Here is a 10077-nt window from a genome sequence, read left to right on the forward strand (position 1 = left end):
GTTTTGAGACATAAAAAGTTGTGACTACAAACTACGATTGTTTAAGTACCAAATATCATCTCCTTTGCCCCTACTGTTATTTGTTCCTCATCTTTCATAGAATAAATACGGAAATCTTTGAAAATGACCATTTACCTTTTTCTCACACACCAGTCTAGAGGCAGCTAAAAGCAGGATCCTAGGTGTTGAAAAGAAATTACAAATGATTATTTTAAGTATTATCTCATATGTTGTTTTTATTTTTAACAATAAGATAGTTATCCAAAGTTTCAGGCCTCGGGCCACTCCCTCTCGCCTCTCAGCATCCTTGAGAAGAACAGCGTGGGAAAGTCCAGGTCCAAGAGACCTGGAGCTGTTACAGCTAGCTGAGGATCAACCACTTTCTGGGCCTCAGTTTCCCCTACTGTAATAGGAGGATATTGGCTACTTCGTAGGAATAGAAAACTGGATTCTTCATGCATGGGAGAGAAAAAAAATGGCTTACTGTTGAAGAGTATATTATGAACATTTAGTTATTTTCGTGTGTGTGTGTGTGTGTGTGTGTGTGTGGGTGCGTGCGCGCACATGCGCACACATGTCTGAATGTGTCTGTGTATATGTGTGAAAAGAAAGCATATTTAAGTGAGAGTCAGGATTGGCCAGGGAAAGACATGAAATAAAGTGCATTTTCATCTTTCTAAACCATTAATTAAGTAACACAGACCTGGCTTTAAAATTATTAAACATCATTATAGTTCCTATAACTTTGAATGGAACCCTCCTCCTGCATTATGAGGGCATATAAGGTACAAGCCTTGTCATAAAGTTTTCCAGTTGATCCTATGGGAAAAACTGGAGAAAACTGGAGTGTTTAGGCAGATGAGCAAAAATCAAATTCCAGCATGGCCTAGTTTTTTTCTTTTGTTCTTTCTTTTGAGGAAGGTAAGGATGGCTAGGAAAGGAAGGATTGCGAAATACATAAATCTCTCTCTGCCTTTATCATATACCTTCACTGGCTTAAATTCCATCCTTCTCTTTCCTTTTGCATTGCGCCCTCTGTGCAGTATGAATGTTACAGATATAAATTAGAAAATAAGCCGGTAGTATACGAGAACATATTTATTGGCTGAATAATAAAACTTAGTTAAGGAGTTATTAGAATTAGAATTCCCCCTACTTGAAGTACAAGTTTCCAATAAGCAAACAGAAGCAAAACCCCTAAATGAGAAATAATACATTGGTAATCTAAATCATAGGCATTTAGGGGTGCGTTCAATCAATCTACTTCTTTGTAATGGACTGTAGCACTGATGACTCAGACATACAATGAGAGAGATAGCATCAGCACATCGACATGAGTGCACAACCACCACAAAGCTGAGACTTCTTAAATGTGGTCACTTTAACGTACACACCCACAGAGGCACTTCAGACATCTCCCTGCAAAGGATGATTTGCGTATAGTTTCTTGCCAATACTCTTACAAAAAAACCCCAAAAAACAAAAACAAAAACAACAACAACGACAACAAAACAAAACAAAAAAGAACCTGTTAAAAAAAAACCAACAACACCTTGGAGACCCTGGTAATAAATAAGAAAGAAAAGGTGAAGAAACAGGCAACTTCCATCTGCCTGCATTCATGCAGAGCACAACCTTGGCCTTCATCTGAAAACAGGCAACTTTGACAGCTTTCAGAGCCCAGGAGAGAAGCCTGAAGGTGGAAAGGAGCTACACACTCTGCTATCCCAGTACTTCCACACTCTCCAGGCTGGGCAAGTTTAACACTGTGTAAATTGTGTTCATTTAGATGCGGCTGAAACAGGTGTCTCTGCAGAGTTATGAAGCCTCTAGGAAAGGCAGAAGGCATGGCTTTAAATTGTTCTTTCCAGGTGACAAATCAATAGCAGTCATATAAATAATGTACAAAACCAAAACCACTCCACTCTCACTTCTTTCCTTTTAACGATGACTTCAGATCATTCTCCAAGTGCAAATCTGAATATAAAAAATAATAAGTATAAGGGAAATATTAGGCCCGTCTTCAGTCCCCCACCCTCCATGAAGAGGCTGATTTGAAGCCCCCTCCTGGCAGCGCGCCTCTCCAACTACACCTTAAGATAATCGTTTTTCAGCCGACCTAACCGAGTCCCATGGCTCCTGATGGTGAGGGCCAGCAGCTCATATCTGTCCCTGAGCCCCATAGAGATGTCCAGCGTTTCTTTCAGCAAGGACTTGGTGTGGACCAGCATCCCCAAGAAGTCCTCGTTGAGCCTGTTCTCCTGCCGGCTGTCCTGTTCCTGGCCCTGCTTGAACTTGCTTTCCAACTCAGTGAGGGACTTGTCCGAGTTGGAGTAAGCGTCCCCTATCTGGTGGGACTCCCGGCGCAGGTACTTGCCGTAGCTCTCTTCCCCGTCCAGGTCATAGGAGATACTCTTACTGATGCCCTCCAGGACACGGCCAGCGTCCTCCACCTGGCGGCCCAGCACAGTGAACTCCTCCCGCAGGGTGAGGCTCAGCAGACGGCTGGCCTGGCTCCCCTCCCCCTGGGAGCAGCGCCGGTGGTCACTCACCCTGAAGAGCAGCTGGCACTTCTCGGGGTCATCGTTCTCCTCATAGTCCCCATCGGGCACGAAGTAGTGGTGCAGAGTCCCATTGGACATCTCCGGGTAGAGAGGGCCATCAAAGTAGCCCTGACACAGGTGGCAGAAGAAACCCATCCAGAAGAATTTCAGGAACACCATCCTGGATATTCAGGATGACTGGGACCCAGGAGAAGACTTGTCACCCAGGTACGAGAAAGAAGGTCCCCTTGAGAGTCAGTGCCTCCCTGAGACCGTGTCAGCCTCAGTTACAGCCGGCTTGCTGAATGCTGGCCCTCCCTCCCCAGCAGGCTTCATGTGGCTGTGGCAACAGCGCCTGGGTAGCACTGACTGCAGCAGCGAAGGATGTACCCTGGCTCTGCGCTCCGTGCTCGTGGCTGGAACTCAGTCGGCTCTTTCCCTTCAGTCTCACCGAATTGAGGGAGAAACCCCTCCTCCAGGGCTCTGGCAGGACGCTGCTGTGTTGCCCACTCTCAGAGTTCCCCTTTGCTCCTGGGAGATGGAGCCTGTAGCTGGAGAGAAAGGCTCTTGCCCTCTGATACTATTTCAACTCCTGGACTGGGTGGGAATGCCGAGCTTTTCTTTTGGCTAATGATATCCTGAGAATCTCTCTGCTCTCAAATTACAGCTGGTTTCGTCACTTGGAAGCCAGGGAACAAGTTTGGAAAGAAACTTCTCACCAGGTCTCTGTTATTAAAGGTACAGGGTCTCTTTTTAAAAATTGGAAGAGAGACCCTGCAAAATAGAATTTCGCTTGAAGGAAAAAATGAATACAGGAGAAATAGAGTTCTCAGGATGGAAAGACTGGTTTGCTATTAACATATTGGGAGGCAGGGTGATTACTCTGGAGAAATGCCTCTGGAGAAATGATACTTATTAAAACATTTTTAATAAGTATCAGTTAGATTGAACTCAATGAATATGTCTATATTTATCATTAAAAAGTTCGTGGCTTCGAAGGCAAATTTGAAGGATAGGAAAGGCAGTTGTTTTTTTAGAAATGGTTAATTAGAATGAATAATAACAGTACTTTGGAAGCAATAGCAATACAGAAAACTGTTTAATGCATGGCTGCATTAAAGAACAAAAGCTGAAATGGAATTTTGCCAGTTTAATAAGTAAATAGACAACTGAGATAATTGCTTAATTTTATGAAAAAAAATCCATGCTAAACTCCTGCATTTCATCTTTACATTAACACTGTTACAGCTATTGTCTCTTTTACAATACTTAGAAGTCTTTGCAGAATGTAAGGCTGGTACCGTTTTCCATTTTCCAGACAGAGAAACCAAGGGACATGATGTTAAGCAAATTGTTTATAGTCACAAAGTTAGACTGTGGTTGAGCCAACACTAATTAAGTCACACAGTCTTTTAATTTAAGAGGAAAAAAGTATATATTTTTTTAACTAGGCCATTTTAGTTTCTGATTTATGAATTGATTAGCAAATAGCCATCCTTTGGGCCATCTCATTTGTTCAACAGATGTTTACTGAGCATTTACTTTATACCACAGTCTATTAAAGTATTGCAAATAGCGCAGAACAAAAATTACAGATAAATCCTTGCCCTCCTGAAGGTTACATTCTGGGAAATGAAGAGAGAATTAAATTAATGTAAATAAATAACGTATATTATATGTCAGATGGCCATAGGGTTGTGGAGAACAGACAGGGAAAGATGGGAAAGCACAAGCAGCATTCCTATTGCCACGATTATTTATTTTTTTGACTTGAAATGTAACTGAAACACTCATATAATTTGCTTGTGTTTATTCTTATCTTTCTCCAAGTCTTAGTGGACTGGTGTCATTTAGAGCCACAGTGCCATACAGTTCTGGGACTGTCACACTTATCATCATCAGTTTCACTGACATGAACAAGCCAGATTCCTGCATAGACAGTGAGACATCTCATTAAGTAAATGGATATTTTGTTGATGTAGTGTCACATGCATCGATTTTTGAGATGTTTATTGCATGTTTTAATTCTTATCCAGGTATTTGGCATTATGAAAGCATAGAACAAAGGAGTTTTCTTAGTGGTGATTCTCACTAAAAGACTATGACTTATTTTAACAGGTTTCCCCTGCTATCTGAAAGTACAGTGTTCCTGTGAAATCTTTTGTAAGCCAAAACGGTATAAAGTGAAGAAGTAAATACCATTAATTTATATGGGAAAAAATTGAGAGGATTCCTAGACCCTCAAAATAGCTTACCAAATCATGCCAAATAACAAATAAAACCTAAAGAAACACTAACGTATAGTAAAAGTGGGAATGATATAATAAATATACAGTAGGAATAATGTATGTATAGTGTAGTTTTACTTACAAGTGCACACTGCCTCTATAACTGGCTTGCTGCAAAGCAAACCCTGAACACTATTTTCATTTTTCGCCTTTTTTTATAGAAGCAAAAATTCTCTTTGGATTTCTTTGGTTAGCTAAAACAGGTACCAGCGTAGGTCTTTCATAAAAGCGAAGTGGTGTAAAGTGAACTGTCGAAAAGGAAGAGATACCTGTATTCCAGCAGAAAACTACAACTCTCTCCAGTTGAGAGACTGGATTTTTGGACTCAAGAACCATATTGCTTCATTCTCTTTCCCTGGGACATTCACGGATGACAAAAGATGAATTCAGATTGGCTGCTTGGCAAAGAAGGGAAGGGAAATTTACTCCGATTCACTCCACTTCTTGCACAATCCCTCCCTGATTTACTAACCAATTCAGTTAAGCAAACCTATATTAAGCTCTTACTCCTACTTGCCCCCTACTACCTGCAGGGCAGTGTTATTAGCTACAGATACAAAGTTGTACAATGAAAAGTTTCAGCCTACAAAGAGCTTGCTGTGTGGTTGGAGAGTCAAGCATATATACACACATAATCATAATAAGAATGGCTGAGTATTTACTTTTTCTTTCAGTTACTTCATCTAAAGATATGAAATCTGTGTGTCATGTATCAGGAGAGAATCATTTTGGTGCAAGTAACTGAAAGTCTAATTCAACTAGATTAAAGGCAAAAGGAATTCACTGACTTACAGAAAGATTTTCAGCCTACACTTCATCCAGAATCTAGTTTTTCTTTCACCCTTTTTTGGTTCTACTTCTTCAGCTTCTATTCATTCTTGGTCAGTCTCCTTAATTGTGTTTCCAAGATGGCTATCAGTGTCTCCTGGGGCTGCAGACTTCCTCCTTCATGTCTAGTGGGAATGACAGGTTAAATTTTCTGGTAACTCAAACGCAGGTCCTTCAAATTAGCCTCAGTGGCCACAGTTGGCTTTATTTGGATCATTAATCCATCCTTGAACCTGATTGTAGTCAGAAGTTTGGAATAAGCCACTGGGCTTAAGACAATAAGGGCCCAGTTTTGCAACTAAAGATAAGGTACCATGCAATATACCATGGCTGGTATATTGAAGGTCCTGTTTAGGAAGGGACAGTAGGAGAATAAATTCCGGGGAAGTAACTGCAAATAATCTCCCTAGCCCATGCTTTGTCATTAACCACTTATGAAAGACACTGGCACCCTTTTATAATTGAGTGCTAATAAATATTTAACAGCTCGCTCTGTGAGAGAAAAAGCTCCCTTTGTAGCATTTGCTGATTTCCATGTTGTAAATACTCTCCCATGGCTAATGTCACTAGATTCAGAGTTGGGAAGACATGCACAATAGCACACCACTATACAGCTTTTTCATCATATAGATACATTAGGTGCAGACTACTCTAAGAGCATAGAAAATAGTAAAATGTAGTAAAATGATTAGGAAGAGATAAGTTTTACATATGCATTCCTTTTACTTTATTTAATTATAAGTTTAAATAACTTAATTTTTAACGACTATGTTTGACAACTGACTTACAAAATTCCCTAAAACTTAACAATTGGCTCTCATGAGCACCTGTTGGCAAGCTGGGCTCGAGCATGCCACAGCCTTCTGCACTAAACACTTCATCTTGTTCACCTTTTAAAAGGTATTTATTTGCAGGTTCTTCATATGTGCCCAATTCCATCTTGGGCTGGTCTGCTAGAGTCAGAGTTAAGGTGGGCTTCTGAGAGTTGGCCTGAAATAAATGGAGCCAGAGGAGATGTCTAAGCACAGACATAGCAGACAGAAGACCTTAAAGAGTAAAATCACAAAGCACCATCTGCTGATAGAGATGCCAGTTGAGTCTAGGGGTCAAAACTAGAGACAAAGTTGAAGGGCAGGAACTGGGTAAATGTAAGAATGAAAGAGGACCTCAGAAACAGTGACCGGCCAAGTAAATAAGTGGGTGAGCACTGTCTTCCGATACCAGCTGCTTACATGCAGTCCTTGCCATACAGTGAGTGCCAGTAGGGTTGGCTAGCTTAAAACTTGCTTATCCTTTATCTTTTTCAGCACACTTTAAAATCTTGTTTCTTTGGTCCAGTTACCACTTTAGAGAGAGAAGCAAGAATTTAGGCTGGTACTGTGAGCCTAGAGACCTGTAAGATTCCTTAAGTTCTGTGATATCCACTTGCCAAAGGTTTTTGTGATCCCCTGACTATTTCTGAATATGATAATAGAAGTTTCCTAGAAAGGGAGCTTTTATGTATTAAGTATAAAGAGGGTTGAAGAGATGAGCTTCCACTAGAAACCCAAAAGGAACTTCTGGGAAGTGTCAGCCTTCATGCCCAAGTCCCCCTAAAAGTGTCACGCTGAATTCCTGGACCATGTCAAAGAAGAAGAAAGAACAAAGGGAATTAGCCTGGACCCGAGTAGGGAGTGTGGAGTGAGAGAAGCAAAGAGAAAAAAAAAAGGAGACAATGAGAAGAAGGACACAGTATTTAGCAGTTTGGGGATTATTTTATCAATTGACAGGTAATCAATAGCACTTAGTGAGCAGCTATTGTTTACAAAGGGTGTGAAGGAGAGAGGAAGAGAAATGTGTGAGAAAGAAAAGGGAGAATTAGGGAAGGAAGGAAGGTAGCAAGCAAGGGGGAAAAGATGGAAGAAAGAAAAGAAAGGAGAGAGTAGAATACATTTTGATTATCTACTCTGCTGTTTATTTGTCACATTAATTCAGTGAAGTGGTTATTATTATTATTTGCCATAAGAATATTGGTTAAGGAAAGAGGAGAATTAATTAACAAGAACAATCACAAACAGGCTTCCCATCAAATGTAAGGACTAAAACACACCTATGAAAACATAGTGAGAACACCTACAAGGAAATAAGTATGATGTGAGAAGATCAGTTCGCCCATTCTTTCTCTATTAGCCAGAACAGGTTATGATACACTGTGGTAACAAACATCACTAAAATGCTTACACCAAATTCAAGTATACTGCCAGCCAAGGTGACTCAGTAACTCAGTAACTCTCCTCTATGCCTAAACTGTAATGTCATTTCCTGTCATGTCTTTAATGTCATTTCTTCTAAAAGCCTTTCCTTGATTTCTGGGTTTTAATTAGTTCTCCCTATCATTCTCTTTTAAACTACTCTTTTTTCCGAGTGGCATTTGCCACTATTTAAAATTGTACTTTAATTTATGTGTTTATTTGTTCTAGGTTTTTCTCTAAAGCTCGAGTTATACTACATGAAGATAGAAGCTGTGTTTACTTCTATCTCCCCAGTGCCCAGCACAGAGCCTAGATCATAGGAGGTGCTTGATGAATATATATCAGCACCCTAGATTAAGCTGGTCTTTTCCTATTCAGTGCTTCGACAAGTTTTTGTAGTTAGTGTTTCAATGGTACTTTTTCTTTGTTCGTTTATTTGTTTTATAATGTGTATCGCATTGTATTGTATTATCTGTTAATCTGGCCTATCTCTCCCAATTGACTGTGAGTTCTTCAAGGATAGGAATGTGTTTTATTTACTTTTATATTTTCTGTGATTAGCACAGAACCAAACATGTACCAAATATCTGTTAGTTGTTTTGATAACCAAACTGTAGAATTTATGGAATTCTACTATTTAATGATGGTCAGATAATCTATCTATTTCAGTACATGTTTTGTCTGGCCAAGTCAGCTAGTGATGTCTCACACTTAATCTAGATGATCCTGGCAGGAGAGAAGGGAAAGAGCCCTGTGAATTCCAGTATTCAGAACATTCAGAAGGGAGTATTACTCAGAAGGCTGACTTTTGACCCTTCCTAAGTAAACTATGCAGCAGACTGTACATATAGTCCTAGAGTGTTCTGGTCTGTAAACTACAGAAGCATCAGACCACCCTGCAGAATAATTTGCTATTTGCCTGGCAAATTTTTTTTTGTTTCCTTTTCTGCTGTTGGAAGTGCACGCCCTGATTTACGATCCAGCTAGGTTGGAGAAGAATCAGACCTTATTTATTTGCCCTCTTTGAGCAGTGTTTTATTATCCTCATCATTTCAATCATCAGGTCCAATGGAATTGGAGTCAGGGTATGAGAGAGATTATGCTAGTCTCACTTCAATTCTGCAAGCACTTTGTTCAGCAGCCACATGGGAAAACAAGTAGTAGATGCAGCTCTACAATCTGTTGAGGTTGTAGGGCACATGAGGTGGAAAGAGGCTGAGAATGGAAGTATTGAGTGAGGATAATAGGAGGACCCACAAAAGCTATGATGATTTGAGAGAGTAGAAGCTCACATCTAAATGGGAACAGGACAAGTATCTTGGAATTTTTAGGCAAGAGACACTGACTAAGTTGACTGAGGAACAACAGGCCTGAGTCAGCCCCCTTATTCTGCTGTTTGTGGTCTTAATAAAATTTATAAAGAAGTCCATAGGATGGCCAACTAGATGCCCCTCAGACACCAGTTGGGGTGGGGAATGGAGGGATTTGATGTGGCAGTGTTAGTAAGAGCATTTCTCTTTTTCTATGTGAGTAAACAGAAACTCTTCCACTCTGTGTTTCTTGGTTCTTGGCTGCTTTTTTTTTTTTTTTTTTCCCCAAGATCTTGGAGATCAAAAAATTGTCCTGCAGTGAGCAAGTCCTTGATTATGTTTTGAATCCAACTCCAAGTCCAGTTTTTAATTCTAAAGAAATGCAGTTGGAACAGGATGATAGAGGCTAGTTTGACGATGAGTCAAAATGGGCTTGTCATTATTGCCTTTGGGAGGAGAAGTCTGAATACATTTCAGAAAGCTTGTTTCCAGATCCTAGGTCCAGGATGGACCTAGTTTACTACACTTCTTATTTTGTGGTTTTATTTATGCCACCTAACGAATACCCATACTTTACTTCTCACTCCCTTAACCTAGTCTTCATTTGACCCTGATTGCTGGTGGCCCTGATGACCTCAAATGTCAAACAAATGGAGGTAGAAGAGTAAACTCATCTAGATTTTTGCTATCTAACAATTCATTTAAATATGCTCTTCAAGTTTTGAATCTTAATTTAGCATATGCTCTTATTTTGAACTGGAATGGTCTTCAGTCTCACCAAGTTCAGAGTAATTGATCAGCAAAATATCAAATATTTGTTGATAGAAGTATGAAAGAAATGATTATAAGATAAGTGAGGTTACCAATTTAATACTGA

The 10077-nt window shown here is 40.0% G+C and overlaps 1 protein-coding gene across 1 annotated transcript; it reads right to left on the reverse strand.

Moving 5' to 3' along the window:
* Positions 1-1083: 1083 nt before the first annotated feature.
* Positions 1084-3309, reverse strand: FIBIN (fin bud initiation factor homolog (zebrafish)). Its single transcript, XM_011362579.2, has one exon. The coding sequence runs from the start codon at positions 2721-2723 to the stop codon at positions 2088-2090; it is 636 nt and encodes a 211-aa protein (XP_011360881.1). The 5' UTR covers positions 2724-3309; the 3' UTR covers positions 1084-2087.
* Positions 3310-10077: the final 6768 nt, after the last annotated feature.

This window comes from Pteropus vampyrus, unplaced genomic scaffold (assembly GCF_000151845.1).
Source record: "Pteropus vampyrus isolate Shadow unplaced genomic scaffold, Pvam_2.0 Scaffold76, whole genome shotgun sequence".
Lineage (NCBI taxonomy): Eukaryota > Metazoa > Chordata > Mammalia > Chiroptera > Pteropodidae > Pteropus > Pteropus vampyrus.

Excerpts from the sequence above, each read along its gene's own strand:
- FIBIN (XM_011362579.2), bottom strand. The coding sequence starts at position 2,723 with ATGGTGTTCCTGAAATTCTTCTGGATGGGTTTCTTCTGCCACCTGTGT.